The 23,597-nt window shown below is 39.5% G+C and overlaps 1 protein-coding gene across 2 annotated transcripts in view; it reads left to right on the forward strand.

The window, feature by feature from the left end:
- Positions 1 to 23,211, forward strand: part of LOC104650622 (acyl-CoA-binding protein-like) — a 49,338-nt gene extending 26,127 nt beyond the window's left edge. The window contains exons 1-3 of one of the 2 annotated variants that reach the window (XR_012517294.1): positions 1 to 10,874; positions 11,448 to 11,564; positions 12,608 to 23,211. The exon at positions 1 to 10,874 is cut by the window's left edge and continues 26,127 nt beyond it. Coding sequence is in view for 1 of the 2 variants with exons in the window: in XM_074398032.1 (XP_074254133.1) it covers positions 10,549 to 10,874; positions 11,448 to 11,487 (366 nt within the window). In the remaining variant the exon portion in view is untranslated. Of the gene's footprint in view, positions 10,875 to 11,447 lie in introns of both variants that reach the window. The other variant, XM_074398032.1, reaches the window with a different exon arrangement.
- The last annotated feature ends 386 nt before the right edge of the window (positions 23,212 to 23,597 follow it).

Genomic DNA, 23,597 nt, shown 5'->3' on the forward strand with positions numbered 1-23,597 from the left:
ATCATATAACATGGGATTTCGTGACTGGTTTCTTACACTTAGCATAATGCTTTTGAGGCTCATCCATGCTATTGCACATATCAATACTTTATTTCCTTTAATGACAGAATAATAGTCATCGTATAGTTATACCAAATTTTGTTTATCTATACATCAGTTGATGGACATTTGGGTTGTTTCCACTTTTATTTATTATTAATAATGCTGCTATGAATGTTCCATGTACAAATTTTTATGTGAACATATGTTTTCAGTTCTCTTGGGTGTATACCCAGGAGTGGAATTGCTAGGACATATGCTGAGATTTGGCTGTTTTTTCTTGATTAAGTGTTCCCCTGGTTGTTGTAAGCTTTTGATTACATTCCAGGGTTCTGAAAAAATTGATTCTGACAGTTGTGCCACCTTATGTACTGCTTTTGTGGAGGGGCAGACTTTTTAATCATATTTTTGGAAACATCTGAAATGAATGGAGCATTCCCTTTCTTTCAGTTTATGTACCTTTGGATGAATCACTTATTGCTAAAATGAGACAGAACTCAAACTGTGGAAATCTCATTTACATAAATAAGTTAACAAAATATAAAAAGTTTAATTATAACAATGTCACTCACTTCTGTAAACATCAGCTAAATTGGATCAGCCAAAACCACTTTATAATAAATAATAATTCTATTTTAATTTTCTATTTGTTGGGTATCTTCTATTTATCCTTCTAGATCTATACCATTCTCTTTTATCTTACTTTCTGCCTGGAGGCTGACCTGTGTGGACTGTATCAGCCTGCTTGCCTTCTTGCTTCCAGCTGGATTTTACCAATGAGTACTTCTTGGCAGGAGATTAGAAGAACAGAAGACAAGGCTATTTATTCTCCCTGCTCCTTCCCAGAAAAATTACCTCTCCTTTCAAGGTAACCCTATCTATACCATCTCCTAGTAAGTGCTCCCTTTTATCCCTTTAGGCCCAAAGATATTGACAACCTTCTTGTTACTATTCTCAGGGTATTACACTATCATTGGTTTCTTTACATCTTGCTCACATTTGTAAATAGTTTATTTATTACACGTTTCTTGACCTTTTAACCTAATGCATGCCATGCGTTTCTTGCCATGTGGCCATGGGTGGTTGCTGTGACTAATTCAGTCCATCAGTGGCCAATACAGTTATGTTTCTCTTCAATTCTGTTAAAAGAGATAATACTACCTAACTTGTAAAAGGATTTGTTGGACCAACACTTGTCCAATATGGTAGCCACTAGTCACATTTGGCTAAATTTAAAGTAAATGAATGAAATAAAATTTGAAACTTCATCTCTCAGTCACATAAATCATATTTCAAGTTCTCAGTATTCACATGTCTAGTGGCTACAACCTTGGACAGGGATAGGACATCTCCATCATTGCAGAAAGGAATGCATTAGACAATTATTTGTATAGTAAGTATGCAATTTAAAATCTACACTGGGACAACATTTATAGTTTTGAAAACTATTTATAAAATGGAAATTATTTTTCTTATCTTCATTATCCTATAAAATCAGTCCATTCAAAAATTATTTCCAAAAATAAATTTTTTCTTAAAATTATTAATAAATACTATATATCTGATCTCTGTAGACTGAAGCAAAATTTTTAAAGCTTATTTATATTGAGTATCTGAACAGCAAAAATAATATAAGCATAATGTATTAGATTGACTTCAAACATAGCTGCTATATTAGTTTCCTGTGACTGCCATAACCAAATACCTCAAACATGGTGACCTAAAACAACACAAATTGATTCTCTCACAGGTCAAGTCCAGAAGTCCAAAATCAAGATATCGCTGCTTCCTTCAGAGGCTCTAAAAGAGATTCTGTTCCTTGTCTCTTCCAGCATCTGACAGCTGCCAGCATTCCTTGGCTTGTGACTGCATGTGCCTCAATCTTCACGTGGTTTTTCCTTCTGTTTGTATGCTTCTCCTTTGTGTATCTTTTGTAGGAACGCTTGTCATTGAATGAGAGCCCTCATGGATAAGACAGGATGATATCCTCATCTCAAGACCTTTAACTTAGTTGCATTTGCAAAAATCCCTTTTCCAAGTAAGGTAACATTCACAGGTTCTGGTAATTAGGACATAAGCATTTATTTGGGAGCCGCTATTCAACCCACTGTAGAGTTTTTTTGCATATTATATGCACTTGTGGCTTCTCTAATCAAGAGATGAGGATAAACTCTATCTGGTCTGACCTTGGGACTTGCTTTGACCAATAGAATGCAGCAGACATGACATTCTAGGACTTTTGGGTCCAGTCCTACAATGGTCACATAGCCTCTGCTTTTGATCAGAGGGAAAAACAGCTGCTATTTAAGGAAGTTCTCTTATTGTCCTGGAGAGAGTGGCTATGTGGAGAGAAAAAAAAAAAACCTCTGAAGATGAAACACTATGGAGGGACGTAGAAAGAGACCCAGCCAGCCCCTGAACTACAGGTAAAAACTGGAAGAACAACGGGACTATTCATGGAGGTTAGAAGAGCAATAAGCAAATTATTATTGGAGACTGGAGAAGAATGCCTAATATTAAATAGTGGGGAAACATTTGAAAAAACTATTATGTGCAGGAATCTAAAGATAAAAAATATACCTAAGGAGTTTGTGGAACTGGCTAAGCAGGTTTCCAGGCGGAATTCTGAATGTGCAAATTGGCTTCTAATATGGTTTGTCTGTATCCCCACCCAAATTTCATCCTGAATTATAACTCCCACAATTCCCATGTGTCGTGGGAGGAACCTGATGTGAGGTAATTGAATTATGGGGGCAGGTCTTTCTTGTGCTGTTCTCATGATAGTGAGTAAGTCTGATGAGATCTGATGGTTTTAAAGACAGGAGTTTCCTTGCACAAGCTCTCTTCTCTTGTCTGCTGGCATGTGAGACATTCAACTTCCACCAGGATTGTGAGGTATGTGGAACTTTAAGTCCATTAAATTTCTTTCTTTTGTTGTAAACTGTCCAGTCTTGGGTATGTCTTTATCAGCAGCATGAAAACAAACTAATTGGTACCAGTAGTGTGGGGCACTGCTGAAAAGATACCCAAAAATGTGAAAGCAACTTTGGAAATGGGTAACAGGCAGAGGTTGGAACAGTTTGGAGGGCTCAGAAGAAGACAGGAAAATGTGAGAAAGTTTGGAACTTCCTAGAGACTTGTTCAATTGCTTTGCCAAAAATGCTGATAGCAACATGGAAAATAATGTCCCAGCTGAGGTAGTCTCAGGTAGAAATGAGAAACTTATTATAGGAACAGGAACAAAGGTGATTCTTGTTATGTTTTAGCAAAGAGACTGGTGGCATTTTGCCCCTGCCCTAGAGAGGTGTGAAACTTTGAACTTGAGAGGCATGATTTAAAGTATCTGGCAGAAGAAATTTCTAAGCAGCACATCATTTAAAAGGTAACCTGTGTGTTGTTAAAAGCATTCAGTTTTATAAGAGAAGCAGAGCATAAAAGTTCAGAAAATTTGTAGACTGACAATTCAATAGAAAAGAAAACCCCATTTTCTGAGGGGAAATTCAAGCTGGCTTCAGAAATTTGCATAAGTAACTAAGAGCTGAATGTTCATCCCCAAGACAATGGGGTAAATGTCTCCAGGACATGTCGGAGGCCTTCATGGCAGCCTCTTAAATCAGAGGCCTGGAGGGCTAAGAGGAAAAAGTGGTTTCATGGGTGGGGCCCAAGATACCCATGCTGATTGCAGCCTAGGCTGTGGCTCAGGCTGTGGCTTCCGGGGGTGCAGGCCTCAAGTCCTCGCATCTTCCATGTGGTGTAGAGCCTGCCAGTGCACAGAAGTCAAGAACTGGGGTTTGGGAACCTCTGCCTAGATTTCAGAGGATGTATGGAAACACCTAAATGTTCAGGCAGAAGTTTGCAGCAGGAGTGGGGATCTGAGGAAACCTCTGCTAGGGCAGTGAGGAAGATAAATCTGTGTTCAAGGCCAGGAGTGGTGGCTCAAGCCTGTAATCCCAGCACTTTGGGAGGCCGAGCCAGGTGGATCACGAGGTTGAGAGATCGAGACCATCCTGGTCAACATGGTGAAACCCCATCTCTACTAAAAATACAAAACATTAGCTGGGCATGGTGGCACGTGCCTGTAATCTCAGCTACTCAGGAGGCTGAGGCAGGAGAACTGCTTGAACCCAGGAGGCAGAGGTTGCGGTGAGCTGAGATTGCGCCATTGCACTCCAGCTTGGGTAACAAGAGGGAAACTCCATCTCAAAAAAAAAAAAAAAAAAAAAAAAAAATGTGTGTTTGAAGCCCCCACGCAGATTACCTACTGTGGCAATGTGTAGTTGAGCTGTAAGAAGAGGGCCACCATCCTCCAGACCCCAGAATGGTAGATCCACCCACAGCTTGCACTGTGCACCTAGAAAAGCCACAGACACTCAATGCCAGCCATGGAAGGCAGCCAGGAGGGGGACTATACCCTGCAAAGCCACAGAGGTGGAGCTTCCCAAGACCATGAAAACCTACCTCTTGCATCAGTGTAACCTGGATGTGAGACTGGAGTCAAAGGAGATCATTTTGGAACTTTAAGATTTGACTGACCTACTAGATTTTGGACTTGCATGGGGCCTATAGTCCCTTTGTTTTGGCCAATTTCTCTCATTTGGAATGGCTATTTTTACCCAATACCTGTACCCTCATTGTATCTAGAAAGTAACTAACTTGCTTTTGATTTTACAGGCTCATAGGTGGAAGGGACTTGCTTTGTCTTAGATGAAACTTTGGACAGTGGACTTTTGAGTTAATGCTGCAATGAGTTAAGACTTTGGAAGACTGTTGGGAAGGTATGATTGATTTTGAAATGTGAGGAAATGAGATTTGGGAGGGACCAGAGACAGGTCGATATGGTTTGGCTGTGTTCCTACCAAAATCTCATCTTGGATTGTAACTCCCACAATTCCCATCTGTCATGAGAGGAACCTTGTGGGAAGTGATCAAATTATGAGGGTGGGTCTTTCTTGTGCTGTTCTCTAGATAGTGAATATCTCATGAGTTCTGATGGTTTTAAAAAATGGGAGTTTCCCTGCACAAGCTCTCTTCTCTTGTCTGCTATCATGTGAGTCATGTCTTTCACCTTCCAGCAGGTGTCCCCAAACTTTTTACACAGGGGGCCAGTTCACTGTCCCTCAGACCATTGGAGGGCCGCCACATACTGTGCTCCTCTCACTGACCACCAGTGAAAGAGGTGCCCCTTCCTGAAGTGTGGTGGGGGGCTGGATAAATGGCCTCAGGGGGCCGCATGTGGCCTGCAGGCCGTAGTTTGGGGACGCCTGCCTTCCACGATGATTTTGAGGTCTCTCGAGCCACATGGAACTATAAGTCCATTAAACTTCTTTGTTTTGTTAAAAATTGCCCAGTCTTGAGTATGTCTTTATGGTAGCATGAAAATGAACTAACACAGCCTCTTATACCTACATATTATAAGGCATTGCAAAAATGATACTGACTAAAGAGGAATGACTCCATTTTCAAGTAAATTTAGAGAAAATATTTCCAACTGAGGGCTTGCTAAGTTGAAAAATAAAATACTTTCTCTTTCCCACATTCTTGAGTTAGAAAAATGTTCTAAAAGTGAGAAAGGGCCCCAGGAAAAAGATAGAATTCAGGACATTGTCAATAAGACATAGCCTTACTGTAAAGATCAAATCAACAGTGTAGTTACAAGATCCCTAATTTAACTCAGTGCCTTGTCAACCTTCTCAGCTAGACAAAACAGCTTGTAAGAATTTAAAAAGTATTGTTCCACAACACTCTGACTCAAAGCCTGCATTAGAGAGGGGCTTGTCTTGAAGAGATTTGTATGTGTCACTTTTTCACTTATAATTTGATTTCAGATTTAGACTTTGATACACAAGAAGCACACTAAATTTCTTAAAGTTTGTATCAGCTTGAACTAAAAAGTACATGGAAGGTGCAAAATGAAAAAAGGTAAGTTTTTAATTTTGTTCTCTGAGCCCTCAACTTGCTTTGCAAAAGGTAGACTGAGACAACTACGTGATGGCAAACATTAAAAATTTCTTGGGAACAAAGGAAATATGATTCAGAGGGTAGAGCCCAGAGCCCAGCAGACAAAAATATAAGCTATTAGAAGCAATGGATTAGGTAATCACTTCTATATAGCAAAACTGAACCCAAATCAAGAAACATTCCTTGCCTCCAGGTTAGGGGACACTGATAAGGTAAGCCTGGCTGTATTTCAGAATTTCTATTGGCTGCTGACTACTATGCGCCTTCATTTCTCCATGTTATAAATCAGTATCTAATGTGGTTATTCTGTTCTGTCTTAACACTATATTGCTGGGCATGGAAGTACAGATAACTTGCATTTTTGCTTCACAGTTCATATCAAAAGGAGCTGCATTTATGAAATTTCATGCACATCCATTTGATCCCAATGCAGATCAAGAGATATTGGGCATAGAATTTGATACAATTTGTTGAGACTTCAGGTATCTTTGGAGCCGTTGACTCTATGTGAATTTTTGTAGCCAGAGAGCAGACTGTGGGAGATGGTATGTAACTATGGTCAGTAAGAATTATTCATGCACTTGCCAGTTCTCTGACCAAGAGAGCACGTCTGTTTACCCACACCTTGAATCTGCATGGAACTTGTGATATTTTTGACAAGTTTAATGCAGCAGAAGTCGTATTCTTGGATTTTTGATCCCAGACATTCTAATGTCGTACGACTTCTTTTTTAGCTTCTAGAGGAAACAAGCAGCTAAATAAAGAATCCATGTAAAGAGAGAGCATGTGCAGGAAAAGAGGCCCCAGAGTGTAAGAGTCTATGAAGGGAGAGAGAGAGAGAGGATCAGCCAGGTCCCAGCCACTTCAGTCAAACATTTGGGAAACATGACATGCATACAAAGCTATCATGATTCTCCAGCCAATGCACATGCTGCAGAAATGAGCTTTCCCTTTTGAGCACTGCTTGAATTCCTGAACAACAGAATTCTGAGAGTTAAATGATTGTTTTAAGTCAACAGTGTGAAACACGTTGACTGTGTACTGGTTACCAAGTTGTTTGAGTCCAGTGAGAAAGAACACTCACATTCAAGTTCATGAAGCAGGCTTATTACTTACAGATAGTGAGCAAGGGACATCAGAAGCCTAGGATTCACTATGAACCAGTCCCCTCTCTATAGGCGGCAGAGGGGTGTCATACACCCATAACTAAGTACATGGTTTATTTTAAAGAGTGCAGTTTACTTTGCTGGGAATTAACAGCAAAGAAAAGAGAAGGTACTGACTTCCTGGTAATTGTAGAGTTTACAAAAAGTGAATTGATGACTGACATTAAGTAAATTATGTATCACAAAACAATGTCAAATAGATGAATAAACAAAATGACTGAGGAGTGACAGTGAGCAGGAGATTTGTGTCTCTATTAAGTAAAATAAAGATCATTTTCTTGCAAATGGTCTTTTAGGAAAACTTGACACAAGTGAACATGGATATTTTTGTCACTTCTTCCTTGAAACCATGCAAATATGCAACTGAAACACAAGGTATGATGCAGGTTAATAATACAAATCACCAAGCTCATTATTACTGAGAATCATAAAGATGCAGAGAGAGGAGGGCCTGGCGTGGTGGCTCACACCTGTAATCCCAGCACTTTGGGAGGCCCAGGCGGGTGGATCACGAGGTCAAGAGATCGAGACCATCCTGGTAAACATGGTGAAACCCCGTCTCTACTAAAAATCCAAAAAAATTAGCTGGGCATGGTGGTGCGTGCCTGTAATCCCAGTTACTCAGGAGGCTGAGGCAGGAGAATTGCCTGAACCCAGGAGGCGGAGGTTGCGGTGAGCCGAGATCACGCCATTGCACTTCAGCCTGGGTAACAAGAGTGAAACTCCGTCTCAAAAAAAAAAAAAAAAAAAAAAAGATGCAGAGAGAACACACATCTTGACCAATCGGAACTACTTGGCATGGTTTTCACAGTTAAATATTCTAGTTCTATGACAAATAGATAAACTTTAATAATAAAATTATTTTATAGATTTGTCACTTGTATGAAATAATGCACCTATGCCTTCAATATTTCTTACTGATGAGCTCTTTTTTTTCTGTCAATATGTCATATTTCAGTTTTGACATTTTAAACCCTTTGGTTTGATGAGAGGTTTTTTCAGCCTGGAAAAATGCATGTGGTTGGATTCAGGAAGAGTAAGTGGTTTGTTCTTGGGTTCATTGGGAGGAAAATGATAGTGGTGAGAGATAAGAGGAGAACTACAAGAGGGATATCCTGTAGGCAGGTGTGTTTAGGAAAGAGAACCTATGGAGGGTAAGGATTTGGATTCTTAAAAATATACATTTAATAAGTTCAACTTTTATTTTAGATTCAGATACATGTGCAGGTTTTTTACACGGACATATTGTGTGATGCTGAGGTTGAGGGTATCAATGATCCCATCGCTCAAGTAGTGGGCATAGTACCCAGTAGGTAGACTTTCGGCCTCTTGCCTCCCTCCCCTCAACCCCTAGTAGTCTCCAGTGCCTATCCCCATGTTTATGTCCATGAGTATCGAACGCTTAGCTCCCACTTATAAGTGAGAACATGTGTTATTTGGTTTTCTGTTCTTGCCTTAATTCACTTAAGAACCTGGATTCTTTAAAGCCACCCCACACCCCAACTAAAGTCTCTTAGGGCAAATTTGCATGTACTCTGATATACCCAGACTCTTTTGAAGAGTGCTAATTTACATTATCTTACATTTGGTAATCAAGCTTTTTAATTGTTTATCCACAATGGGTTAACAGGCACTACACTGTCATAGCCTGCAGTGCTGATATATTCACTTCTGCCCAGGAAGGCTATTTTGTGTGATTCTCATTTTTGTGACTTTAAATTAGATGAGACTTCAAATTTACACATTTTCTTTCATCTCTCTGTGCTTTATTACATGGTTAAGTGCTTTAAGATTTATTGAATCCAGGTGTTTTATTTCTCAATAATCACCAGAACTCACCTAATTTGATTATGCCAATCTGTTATTTTCAAGAATTGTTTTTTAAAAATTTCGTTTCCCAGTTAATATTGTATTATGTGGCTTTCTTGATTTAAAAATATATTAAGAAATGTAATTTTATGAAAGATCATTTGAGAAAGTTTGCTGAAGCATTTTTTTTCCTTATGCTATAACAAAGCTTAATAACAAAGAATGTATTCTAGGGTAATATTTGGGGCAAATTCTAAAACACATTGCTTGCAGTGATCTCCACCCTTTTCTCATGAATACAAAGTAGTGTGTTTCTGTTTTTCTGGGCATAGAAGTGGATAGCACAATGACGTAACTCCTTATTCACAACATCATTGCAGCCCCACATTAAAAACATTTTTGTTTAAATAATGAGCATTTTTGCTCTTCCATAAAGAACCCACATGAGACACAAAAAAATACTTTTCCCAGATGGTCCTTTTTGCATTAAAATTACTAACCCAGACATCAAAAGCAAACAATAAAAGTGTTGAAATATGTAATTTGGGCCAAAACAACAGAGCCTTGAACTTCCATGGGCTTTGCAATTTTAAGAGAACAGCTGGGTGTGCGCAGGCAGTCAGCCCAGCTATGACTCTCAACCTCGTGTTTCTTTTTCTATATAGTCACTATGGGTACAGTTTCCTTCTTTTGGAAATGGAAGCATGGTTATAATCATTCTTGAACTTGAGAAAGGCATAGGCATTTTCATACCTTTTGTAAAGGGGGAATACCATTTTTAGTATTTATGGTGTAATCAGTTGTTTTCATTTTGCTATTCATTTGCCTTTTTGCTGGTAAAATAACCAGTATTTTTCTTGGGAAACTACCTGTTTCTTCACAAAATCAACCATAGGTGTTCCAGAAGACATATAGCCTAGATTTCAAGTCCTCTAGGAATCAGCCATATCTAATCTAATCACAACTTCAATCATTTTTTCAGGATACAGCTACAGAGCTGGAGGTACTGATCCAAGGAAGTTTCAGTATCAGCCATGCACTAAGTCCAGAATGAGTGCTTCCTCTGTCTGATTAAGGCCCTGACACTGAATTAGGGTCATCAATGCAGGCTCTTCTCCCTTATCGCAAATTCTGTCCCAGGACTTAATTGCCTTTGCTGGTCATCTCCACCAGGACTTTGGAGACCCATCAGGCCATTTTGACAACTCTGAACTTGAGAGTGGGAGTCTGAGTTAGACACTCACTCGAGGAGGGCTATGAGACTCCATCTACTCAAAGGGCCGGAGCCCTGGGGCTAGATCCCACAAAGATCCAATTATCTCTCCTTATCAGCTCACATGGATGGTTATTTTCTTTACATTTATATCACACAGGGGACTATTCTGGGATTCCCCCATCCACCCTGGAAAAGAAGCCAGGTCCAAAGATAAGCTGACTTCTCCATCATCAGAGAGAGAAAACTATCAACAAATTTTAAGGAAACCGTTACCAGTTGAAAAGAAAATAGTACTATATATACATATTTATAGTGCATCTTTAAAAGAATAGAGTATATATATTTAATTTTTAAACTATAATGATTGCTTCCTGCTCCTCTCCTCCTTCATGGGCTCCCCGTAGTCTTTGCAAGCTGGCCAGGATGTCTCAGGCTGAGTCTGAGAAAGCTGTGGAAGATGTTAAGCACCTTAAGATCAAACCAGGGGATGATGAGATGCTGTTCATCTATGGCCACTACAAACAAGCAACTGTGGGCAACGTAAATACAGAATGGCTTGGGATGTTGGACTTCAAGGGCAAGGCCAGGTGGGATGCCTGGAATGAGCTGAAAGGGACTACCAAGGAAGATGCCATGAAAGCTTATGTCAACAAAGTAGAAGAGTCCTTAAAGAAAAAACACGGAATGTAAGAGACTGGATTTGATTGCCAGCCGTGTGTTTATCCTAAGCTGAGACAATGCCTTGCTTTTTCTGATACTGAAGATGACGGAATTAGGCAAAATAACCAGTTAACCCAGCTCTTCAAGGCTGCTCACCACAGACCTCTAACAGATTAGGTGCTGAAATGATTACTGACCTTCCTTGAGTAGTTTTTATCTGAGATCAGTTAAAAGTGTATTTGTGGAAATTACTTTTTAAAAGCAAAAAAACAAACAAACAAAAAAAAGAAAAAATAAAAAAAAAGAAAAAAACAAAAAAGAAAAACTAAAAAAAATAAAAATAAAAAAATAAAAAACAAACAACAAAAAAAGTGTATTTGTGACTTAAAAAAATTATAACGAACAGAGGTTTTGGATAATTAAGGAGCAACCTCAACAAGTTTCTGAGATCCATTATTATAGAAGCATGGAGTAACAATAGGACATTTCGGCTAATAGAAGCCTGAACACAGGATCGTTTGTTGTATTTATTATGTATTAGCATGCACGTTGCAAGATCTTAAGAAATTCACTAAGTAGTTGTAACCTTTGCTTTCTAGGAATCTTGAATACGAAGTTAAAAGAATGGCCTTTTCATGATCATCCCAGTGTAAACCTGACACACCCCAGCATTAACATTCTTCCAGATGATATATGAATTTCCTTCCACTTTCACGGTGGGTATTGGAAGAGCAAAGAGTAGAAAACAACTTAGGGAATGCACAAACATGGAATTGGAATTTGTAAACCATATTCAGGAAGAGACAGTTTTGGCTAGAGCAATAGTTTTAATGGTTTAATGGTTTTTAGTGTTTTTTTTAAGGGTTCTGTTTAGACATTTCAGGATTCTTTGAACTTCCCACTGGCACATGGGGAGTGGGCATCAAGTGGATGGGGCTGTGATGTTCTTAGACACTACAATGAACTGAATGCTTACATTTCCCCCAAAACTTATATGTTCAAATCCGAACTCCAAATGTGATGGTATTAGGAGGTGAAGCCTTTGGAAAGTGATTAGATCATGAGGATGGAACCCTCATGAAAGGGACTAGTGCCCTAAAGTAACCCCAGTTAGCTCTCTGGTGCTCCTTCTGCCAGGTGAGGATGTAATGAGAAGGCAGCAGTCTGCAGCCTGGAAGAAAGCCCTCACCAGAACACAATCTTGCTGGTACCCTGTGTTAGTCTATTTTTGCATTGCTATAAAGAAATACCTGAGGCTAAGTGACTTAAAAAGAAAAGAGGTTTAATTGGCTCACAGTTCTGCAGGCTGTACAGATGCATGGTGCTGGCATCTGCTTCTGGTAAGGAACTCAGGAAGCTTACAATCATGGCAGAAGGCAAAGAGGGAGCTAGTGTTCTCATGTGTGAGAGTGCGAGCAACAGAGAGAGAGGTCCCAGACTCTTTTAAATAGCCAGGTCTCACATGAACTAACTGAGCGAGAAGTCATTTACTACCAAGGGATGGTGCTAAACCATTCCTGATAGTTTCGCCTCCATGATCCAGTCACCTCCCACCAGGCCCCACTTCCAAAATTGAGAATCACAGTTCAACATAGATTTGCAGGGCACAAACATTCAAACCATCTAATACCCTGACCTCGGACTTCCAGCCTCCAGATCAGAAGAAATAGATATCTGTTGTTTATAAACCCGCTAGGAGGCTGTCAACTTAGAACCTATCTTTTTGGAGTGACATTGAATACATTTTTCTCTTATCTAGAAGGATCTCTACAGTGAGTTGTTTCAGATATGTGGGATCTAGAACCAGACTGATGGATTCAAATTCTGCCCTGCCACTTACTTGTTCTACTGCCTTGAGTAAGTTAAATAACCTTTCTGTGCCTTAGTTTTCTCATCGGTAAAATGACATTAATATTAGAATTTCCCTCATAAGCTCATTATGAGAATTAATGCACTAATACAAGGATTGGCAATTTTTTTCTGTAAAGAACCAGATAATAAATAGTTTGGACTTTGTGGACTATGTAGTCTCTGTGGCAACTACTCAAGTATGCCCTTGTATTAAATAGAATGGAAGCAACCATAGATAATACCTGAATGACTTGATGTGGCTATGTTCCAATAAACCCTTACTTACAAAAACAGGCAGTGGGCTGAATTTGGCCTGCAGGATGTAGTTTGCCAATCCCTGGAATACCCATGTGCTAATACTTAGGCCCATTGTAAGAACTCCAAAAATATTAGCTTTTTAAAAAAAATTATCGTGGTCATTGTCATTATCGTCATATCTATTCACTCATTGAACAAAGGATAATAAATCCTGCTATGTGCTAATTTTACTGTGTAGTTCTCAGTGTTTTCGACTTTGCTGTCACTTCTATGCATTTTCCAGAGTCAGGGCTCAGGTTCTGAAACCTTCCACTAAAGTTCCTCTACCGGCAGAAGTAGTAAAACTTGATCCCATGGTTCTGGTGCTGGCAATAGTCCTAAATGCAGAATCTGCATTTCCAGTGTCAGATTTTATCTTAAAAATCCATTTAGTATTTGCATTTTATGCCATAGTATAGTTACGTTTCCTTTAATACAAAAAATGATGACTGAAACCATTCATCATTGAGTAAAACTGACCATGTTTAACAAGCATCTTCTGGTTTTCCATCACACGTACATTTACACAAATTTGAGAAATGAGGCCTATGATAACAGGAACTTAAGCTTTGAGGTACGTAGTTTTCTTAGGGTTTAATAGCCTTGGTATTCTATGTGGATATTAGATCTTTCTAAAACACAAAGAGGGGGAATAAAATTAGGCAACATAGACACCAAAAGTTCACTGAAAAACTTAGGGAACTCCATTCATTGTCTTTCACTTGGCAGGTGACAAAGTATGTGTCTGGGTCCTGCAGCTCTGATCTTACCCTCATGGCTCAGGAGCATTGATGACATACAGGAAATCAGCATGTGCCCATTAAGTAGTATAAAAAGTAAATTATGAATAAATAGTAAAGAGAATGTGTGTGAAAGAGATCATTATGAGCTGAAGCATATAAAAATTTCAATATTTGACCATTTGTGGCAGTTTCTATGGTTCATCCTAATACTTCTCCAAAGCTTGTTAACCAGCAATGTGCATAGCACTGGTTTTTAAGTGAAATAGTACCATTGTAGGTCATAATAAGAATAGCACTTTCGGCCGGGCGCGGTGGCTCAAGCCTGTAATCCCAGCACTTTGGGAGGCCGAGGCGGGTGGATCACGAGGTCAAGAGATCGAGACCATCCTGGTCAACATGGTGAAACCCCGTCTCTACTAAAAAAAATACAAAAAATTAGCTGGGCATAGTGGCGCGTACCTGTGATCCCAGCTACTCAGCAGGCTGAGGCAGGAGAATTGCCTGAGCCCAGGAGGCGGAGGCTGCGGTGAGCCGAGATCGCACCATTGCACTCCAGCCTGGGTAACAAGAGCGAAACTTCGTCTCAAAAAAAAAAAAAAAAAAAAAAAAAAAAAAAAAAAGAATAGCACTTTCAGACTCTGTTTAAAAAGTGCACCCAGAATAGAGAATGTGGAAATACAAAGCAAAATTTAGTGGTTAATGCTGAAAACAATCAGAACATTCTGTTTTTAGTAGCCTAAGGGTTTGAATTGTGATCAAGGTTCATAGTCAGAATCATTTCAGACATTTTTGAGAAATGATCATTGCGGGTGCTTCTTGATCCAGCAGGTGCTAAAAAATAAAACATCAGGACCAAAAGAGTTAGCCTTGAGCATGGCATGAAAACTCTTGGAAAGATGAAGTTCCCTGTGTTCTTCATGGCCGTAAGCAAAGTGCATTTATTCAACCATTTTATCAGTGTGAGGTGGAGAGAAAGCGGATGTTGTTTCACTCTTCCTTTGTTTTAATCAGTTGCCAGACAATGCTCTGAAGACATATGACAAATTTCTCTTAGCATCCCCATTTCCCTTAGTAGGCAGCTTAGCACCCACAGCAGACTTTTCAGACTCTAAACCAAGACGCATTCTTTCCTAACACTCCTTTAATTTCCAGTTTTTTTGTTTTTGTTTTTGAGATGGAGTCTTGCTCTGTCACTTAGGCTGTAGTGTAATGGCACAGTCTCAGCTCACTGCAACCTCCATTTCCTGGGTTCAAGTGACTCTCCTGGCTTAGCCTCTGGAGTAACTGGGATTATAGGCTCCTACCACCACGCCCGGCTAATTTTTGTATTTTTAGGAGAGATGGGGTTTCACCATGTTGGCCAGGCTGATCTTGAACTGACCTCCTGATCTGCCCAACTCAGCCTCCCAAAATGCTGGTATTACAGGCATGAGCCAAGTGCCTGGCCTTAATTTCCAGTTCTTTTTTTTTTTTTTTTTTTTGAGACGGAGTTTCACTCTTGTTACCCAGGCTGGAGTACAATGGCACGATCTCGGCTCACCGCAACCTCCGCCTCCTGGGTTCAGGCAATTCTCCTGCCTCAGCCTCCTGAGTAGCTGGGATTACAGGCACGTGCCACCATGCCCAGCTACTTTTTTGTATTTTTTTAGTAGAGACGGGGTTTCACCATGTTGACCAGGATGGTCTCGATCTCTTGACCCTGTGATCCACCCGCCTCGGCCTTCCAAAGTGTTGGGATTACAGGCGTGAGCCACCATGCCTGGCCTAAATTCCAGTTCTTATCTCAAATCTTAAGTTTTATATAGGGATGAATAAACTGGTGATTAAACCACACAGATAGAGAAAGTAACCAAACTCAATAACACCATTGACATATGAAGAGTGTAAGTATGAAATATGCATGAAATTTTGCAAGTTAGGGTAGATCAGCACTATATGAGTCTTCAAGACAGTAAATTCCAGAGTCTAGATCTGGAGAAATAGCAGCTCAGAAGTGAGAATTTGGGTTATCAAGGAGGAAAGCAGAGCCTCTAAGCACATGTGAGTGTTTCTACCTGTGGATTGGCACACCTTATGTAGCCTTGGAGTTTAGATTTGCTGCCTTCATTCTGTCTTAGATTTAATGACTTGAAGCTTCAACTGACAAGGCTGGGGGAGAAAAACAAAACAGTTAAACCAATTTTAGAAGAAAATGTGAACAACTAGTTGACATTTTCTGATGGAAATAACTGTCAAGTTGACAAGAAACTTGGCCTTCCTCATATCAGAAATTTGATCCAAATGGAAAACATTTTCTAATCAGAATTCCTAAACATACATACACAGAAATTGAAAGGATAGTTTTAAAAACCCACGTATATTCAGTTTTCAAAATGTTTCCCTTTTTGCTTTATCTGCCCCTTTGGCTGTTGAGATATTTTAAAGCAAATCGCAGTTGCCTATCATTTCACTCCCATTCATACTTTGGTTTGCATTTCTTAAAAATTAAGGATATTTTATTTTATAACTATATTGCCACTTGGGCAAAATTTCAAATGATAATTTATCACTAAATGTGTACGAACTTCCTCCTTATTGCGAAAATGCTTAGAATAGGAGAAAAAGAAAAATAAGGGTAAGAAAAAAAAGTGAAGCTAGGAATAAAAGTATTGAATATCAGTTCAATAACTGATTCTATAAAACTACAGCATACAGAAGGTCCCATTCTAGTCTTAAACCCAGTCGCTTGCTTCACTGGGGCCAAGGCAGGAGGGAAACTCTGGCAATCACAGGATTCAGTGTCTATGAAGGGGAGCGGCATCATTTCTCTGGAGAACGTAGCTTTTCCTGTCTGTAAGGCATGTGAGGAATTTCTCCTGGAAATCTTCATGAAGAAGACAGTATGAGATTTATTAGACAATACACTTTACAAAATCCCCACAATAAATACAAAAGAGGTTTTGTGCCACTTCTTGTTAGAGTCTCCGTTGCACACTAAGGTATAACACTGAATCCAGCTGAGTAAAAGTCATCTGACAAGGGGCCAGAGCCGTGTGTCCCTGTGTCATGTCCACCTGGTGGCTGCCATCCCAAGGTACAGCATAAAGCCCATTCATTTCAAATAAGCTTTTAATCTCCCTCTCAAGCTCCCAGTGTCCCAATTCCCCCATTAATAATACAGTCCTAATTTTCAAAACTTGAATCCAGCTGTTACTACTTTTAAATGCCGTTATCCATTGCAAGTCAATGTGACACCAAACGTGTCTTCCACGTTCATTCATCATTTGTGAATTTGGCCCAGCCACTGGATTTTTTTCCTCTGTTATTCAGGAGGGTTGCAAATGCCAAAAGCAATCAATCCATGAAGCAAATCAATGTGAACAGCCATCTCGGGGAGAGCTAACCCTGCAGCTATCTGGTATCTTTTTTTGAAATAGAAGCAGAGCTTGTCTTTGGATCTAATGACTGGAATATCCATGCGCTAAAGGGACTGTCTCCCTTCAGCTTTTAAAAAATTCTCATACTCTGGGCCAGCTTTTGCGATAGTTTTCAAGCTGCAGGAACAGCTTGAGGCTGGGGGCGGTGGTCCTGCTCTGTCAGTCGTGGGGACCAGGTGGCTCCCGGCATCCTCGGTTCTCTCACCTCCATGCTGCTGCTGCTGCTGCATTGATCCTCAACAAACGCTCTGACTCAACACTCTACCACCTACCAGCGATATCTCTGAGGACGGTGCAAAATGCAATTTATTTGTGCCCTTGGTGTGTGTAACATAGCTCATCATGCTTTTAAAGATCTCCTCCTGGCTTCTGCTAACAGCCTTTGCTTGCTTCCTGCAGTTCTGTTCATCACACGACTAAATAAACCTGCTTAACATTGCCATCTCTCAGGAGTCCAAACAGAAAACACACTGAAATCATACACTAGGTGAGGTGACATCAAGGAACAATGAGAAAAAACAACTCAATAACTAGGAAAAAATTTTTGAATGCACAAATATTTTCTTGTCAAACTTTAAAAAGATAAAGAAAACAAAAATATTTTTGGAAATTTGAACATACCCACAGTGGTAAAATATGTCCTGCTCCCACATTGCATATTTTCCTGGGTATAACATTCCTATTTTAAAATCGTAGCAACAGATCCAAGAAACAAATGTCTTTGAAAATTCCATTTCATGGATGTGTCACTGTATGCATTTAAACTTTTTTCCAACGGAAAATTATTGCAAACAGCATGAAAAACGTCAACACAAGGAACAGAATAAAAGTAATGGATGATCTTTAAAAAACAGAGGGATAAAAATGTCTGTGAAATACTATACTCAAATGACTAATGTTAATATTTAGGTTAAATTATTCCCTGTAGGTAAGAAAATAAGTAAGCTGCCCACAGAGTAATACATAAAATAATAGTAGCAGGGGAAATAAAGTTAGAAAAGTTAGAGCAGTGATATATCCAGCTCATTTTAGAAATCTGGCAGAGAGAATATCCAGCAATAAAATAAAGTTTGTTAATATTGCAAAGGAACAGAAAATTTCAGATTACTGTTGATTTTTCTACTATAACAAAAAACATTGTTAGGTGTTTTATGTTGCTTTTGGCCTATAATATCCAGATTACTTGTTCTATTTCACTTTGCAGACGTCTTACCTTAATTCTGTCACTCTTTCCAAGGTATATATGCATTCACTTATTTTTAGATTTCTATGCATAATTAAACAGTAATCATTTTCCTAAACACAGCCTTTTCTTTGGAATCTTTACCATTAACATGGTAGATGTTGAATTCTACTTTCCTGTTTTCCCTTAGACATTTGCTTTCCTAGATTCCAAAATAGCAAGTATCTCAAACGTGCCTCACCATTACTCCATTTTAATTGAAGACTTCCTGTTATAATTACGTTCGGTACCCTGGGAGTTACAGTACAATGAACGAAATCACAATCAAACAAACAAAATTAAAATAAACTGGAAAATATTATGTAGATATTTGTCTGCAGGAGGTGAGGTCCAAGCTCCCTGTTAAAGAACAGGAAGCAGTTACGTGTAGAGAAAAGGGGAGGCTGTTTCTATGTCCCAGGATATATCACTGCTTATAGTTGCTTACAGCCAATTCCCATATTAATCTCCTTGTATCTTTATATGTAGATCCTAATAGTCCTGTTTCTCTGGAGAACCTAAACTAATACAGACAGTGAGCTATTTGTCATTAGCAGAAGGGCCTTACAATGTCATAGCCTGGTACATAGAAAGGGTGTTACGTATACCACTGAGCCGCAGGGGAGAAACCTGCACACTAGAGGGATGCTGGGCAGAGAGGGGTAGAAACAGTTTTTCTTTGCTTATGATCGGTGGTCATAAAAGCCATACTGCTGACGAAGTCCAGTGCCAGCTCTACAAGCTGTTGTATCCACCTGCCCTCTTTAGTTCCACCGGGGAAAAGCAGGGTCATTTACCCACTAAATGCACCCCAAATCACACTAGAAGATATAGGACCCTGAGGTCAGGGCACATGATGAGCCTCTCCAGGGGAGCCCTGGGCATGATTACAGTGTTTGGTAATGAAATGTTCCACGCTACTCTAGATGTTACATTGCATATTGACTACCCGACTCTCAACACACAGAGAGCCCTTCTGGTACTCATCAGCATCTCCAACTACCATTGCTGAGTCTTTTTCATTCTAATTAAGGGTTTCCAATTCTTAATTGCTGAAATCTCTCTGGGGAAGTCTCAATACCCAAATCACAGATTGATTTGTTTGTGGTGGGACAAAATTACTGTTTTCCCCATAGTTTTAAATTCTCCTCGAAAGACCTGTAAGAACCTATGATTGGGGTCATTCTTTATATAAAGTAGTAGTATATTACAGGAGGGAAGATTCTGAACAACCCAATCCAACTGTAGACTCACCATAGGTACAAGATACCAAGGTTTACAACCAGGCTCCCAGAGTGGAATACAGAGAGGAATGAAGATTAGAGAAAAACCTTAGATTTTCTACTTGATATTCTAAAAAGTGAGGGTGAACATTCACTCTTTCTTTAAAATCAAGCCCAGGCCGGGTGCAGTGGCTCAAGCCTGTAATCCCATCACTTTGGGAGGCCGAGGCGGGTGGATCACGAGGTTGAGAGATCGAGACCATCCTGGTCAACATAGTGAAACCCTGTCTCTACTAAAAATACAAAAAACTAGCTGGGCGTGGTGGCGCGTGCCTGTAATCCCAGCTACTTAGGATGCTGAGGCAGGAGAATTGCCTGAGCCCAGGAGGCGGAGGTTGCGGTGAGCCGAGATCGTGCCATTGCACTCCAGCCTGGGTAACAAGAGCGAAATTCCGTCTCAAAAAAATAAATAAATAAATAAATAAATAAAATCAAGCCCAGAATTCATATTTTTGTAGTGGCCGTAGAATATGATGAATATCCTGCAAAGTCAGTTGTTCCAAGGGCACTTTCTAGATCCTGTTGGCCAGAAAACTGTCTATCTTAAACCCAGAACCACCGCTTCCACTGATTAATCAGCAATAAATAATTGCCTTCATTCTGGCAGAGCTAGGAGGTCTGTAGAACTAATTGTCATAAAGAAAAACTTTTATCATTTTTTCTGCAATTTTTCCAGCTATCCAAGGACATTTGCGTTCTCAGTTACAATGAGTAGCAGGACATGGGGCTATGATTTTAAATTCTGGGCACCATTCTAGAAATACAGGAATTAGGAATAATCTTTTGTCAAAGAATGTCTAAGTATTGCAGGGGTTATTTGGACATCAGTGACTTAGCCTGGAACATACTTCTAATTGAAATAGTTTAGAAATCATATACTAGCTTCCATTAGAGTTGGTCTAGCTAGGGCCTAATTTACATATCCTACGATTTTGAGAGGCAGCAATTCTTTAAAAAAAAGACTGGTTCTAAGTGTCATATATGACATCTCATGTCAGCTACTTGTGTGCTAACTTTTGTCAGAATACAAAGTTTTAGTACTAGGTATGTTTGAGTTGCACACAATTGTCATGTGATTCGGTCATCCTAATGATTTTTCATTCATTTTTTTCCTTCTGTCTCTTTTAATGGTTAACTGATTAAAACGAGATGAACACAGAGCGTCCCAGCAATTAATATCTCCGGCTGCACTCAGCTCCCTGGCTATTGCTTTGGCTTATCATCTAACAATGCCTCTGACTCAGACTGTCTCCCACCAAGGCTGGATTTTGGCTGTCTATTTCTACCATGTGATCAAGATATTCGATGTGCCCAGATCCCAAGGGACTTTTGCTGCCCCAGACAGTCCTATCTAATCAGTATGAAAAATGTCCAATGCAGTAAATGCCACTTTAATTATAAGCTTGCTTCAACTGGATTAGAATCAAAATAGCATGCTTAAGACAAAAATTAGATCTGAAAAGCAAAATCAGAAAAAGAGCTTCAGGGACAGGAGTCCATTTCTATTTCATGATTAAGTGATTTTCTTCTCTAATTCTCATTTTAATATTCTCATTTCCACCATAAACCTACACCACCATCCAACCCCATGCATTTTTACTCAAGTAATTGTATTCTTTTTACTTGCCTTTCCGATATTACTTCAGGTATACTGCCTTTCTCCACTTCAGGGCACCCCTAGTTTTGGATGCAGATGCGAAGCATTAAAGCTGTAACAATAGAGGTTAGTAAGCAGTAGGAACAGTGGCTTTAGAGTTGGACTTGGTTTCAAATTCTGGCTCCGGTACTTGTTGGCAGTGTAACTTTTCACACCGTATTTACCCCTGTAAGCTTCAATTTCCTTAGCGATAGAATAGTAAGAAATAATAGTTATTTTGCAGGGTGATTTTAAAGACAAATTAACCAATGTTGATAATGCCTTTGGCAAGAGGCTTGGCGAATGCAGTATGCCACCTGACAAACGCTACTTATTGATATGGGTAGAAAGATGCTCACCAGATCCATGTGTAAATCTGGAATCAGGAAGACTCAAGCTCAGACACCATCTCTAGCACTTAAGAGTTGTGAGACTCTAGGCAAGTCTCTTAATCTCTCTTTGTTTTGCTGGCTCTTCTGCAAAATGACACCTATCTCACAGATGTCATTTCTGGGTGCTGTCTTGATTAATACAAGCTTCTTCAAAAAGATAAGTCTCAGCTGCGTTTGTTTATAATGGATAAAGTGACCACCACAGACCTTTAAAATACGCTACTAATGAGAAATAAAACGTGATCATCATCTTCTAAAGCTTTCCAGCAGCAGTTATTCTTGTTCTGTCCTCATGGTCATAAATAACACCTTCAATTCAATTTGTCCAAATTGTTCCCTGATAGACTTCTGACTCCAGGCCAGGATCTCTGGCACTAAAACAGGCAGAGTAATGAACAAAGTGTTCTCTGCTTTTTATGCATTCTACAGATTTGGAGTACGGTAGGAGGGCAACCAGTGCTGCTGAGCCCAGGTTAAGGTTGGTAAGAGACTCCAAGAAACCACAGTGGCCTATTGTTGATAATGTTTAAGAACCAGATACCTCAGTTGTTCTAAAAATAGTGTTCCTTTTTCTAATCAGAGATACAAATGCCGTATAGAAACCAGCTATATTATAAAAATATATATAGAAGACAGTGTGATGGTTAATTTTATGTGTCGATTGAATGACACATTAAGGGATGCCCAGATAGCTGGTAAAACATTATTTCTGGGTGTGTCTGTGAGGGTGTTTCTGAGAGAGAATGGCATTTGAATCAGTGGACTGAGGTAAAGAAGAGCTGCCCTTGTCAATGTGGGCAGCGTCATCTAATCTGTCAAAGGCCTAAACAGCACAAAAGGCAGAGGAAGAATGAATTTTTTCTCTCTCTCTCCATGAGCCGGACACCCATTTTCTTCTCTGAAATATTGGAGCTCCTAGTCTTCTGACTCTGGGACTTATGCCAGCAGCTCCTATTGTTTCTCAGTCTGAATTACAGTCTGAATTCATAGTTCTCATCATATGCAGATGGCATATGATGGCACTTCTTGGTTTCCATAATCATGTGAACCAATTCTCATATTAATCTCCTTATATCTTTATATGTATGTCCTACTGGCCCTGTTTCTCCGGAGAACTCTAATACAGAGAGTGAGCTGTTTATCATTAGCAAAAGGGCCTTGTGACAGGTACACTATTGTCCCTAATTATTTGCTGTTACTTTCTGTGAGGAGACTGTACTTCACGCCACTGATGGCAGGTTTGGTCACATGACCTGATTTGGCCGGTGAAAAGTGAGCAGTATGCCACTTGCAAACACAATCTTTGAGAGCCACTGGTAATTCTTCGCTCTTAGACATGTCTTCAAAAACTCTTCTCTAATGATTTCCTTAGGCAGGCCAGAAGTCCCTGTTGGACTTGACTGGACTCTTCTTGAAAAGGTTGCAAAGATAAGCTAGTATTAGCATTTCATTTTACAATGTGGGAGCACATCATCCTCAACTTTGGTTTTCAGTAAACACAAACTTACACATATACAAATACACACACACACACACGTATCCCTCACACATATTTATATTTATATTTTCTAGACTGTTGAATAAATTCCCTGTCTTTTGTTATTTTCTGTGAGATAATTTACTTCTTAATGCAGTTGGAAAATACGGTGCAAATGATACTGTCGTAAATGAAAGAACTTCATCAACCTCTAATTAGAAATTGAATCACTATGTGAATAGCATAATAAAATAGCCCATTTTAGTAATCTACAACAGAAATCAGTTCAGGGAAGACTTTATTGAAAGGATATGACTAACATGCCCTAATTAAATGCATTTTTAAAATATTTCCTTAACTCCTGGACCAACACTGTCCAATAGAACTTCCTGCAACGTTGGAAGAATTCTACCTCTGTGCTATATGATATGG

The sequence above is a fragment of the Saimiri boliviensis genome, chromosome 4 (assembly GCF_048565385.1).
Source record: "Saimiri boliviensis isolate mSaiBol1 chromosome 4, mSaiBol1.pri, whole genome shotgun sequence".
Taxonomy (NCBI): domain Eukaryota; kingdom Metazoa; phylum Chordata; class Mammalia; order Primates; family Cebidae; genus Saimiri; species Saimiri boliviensis.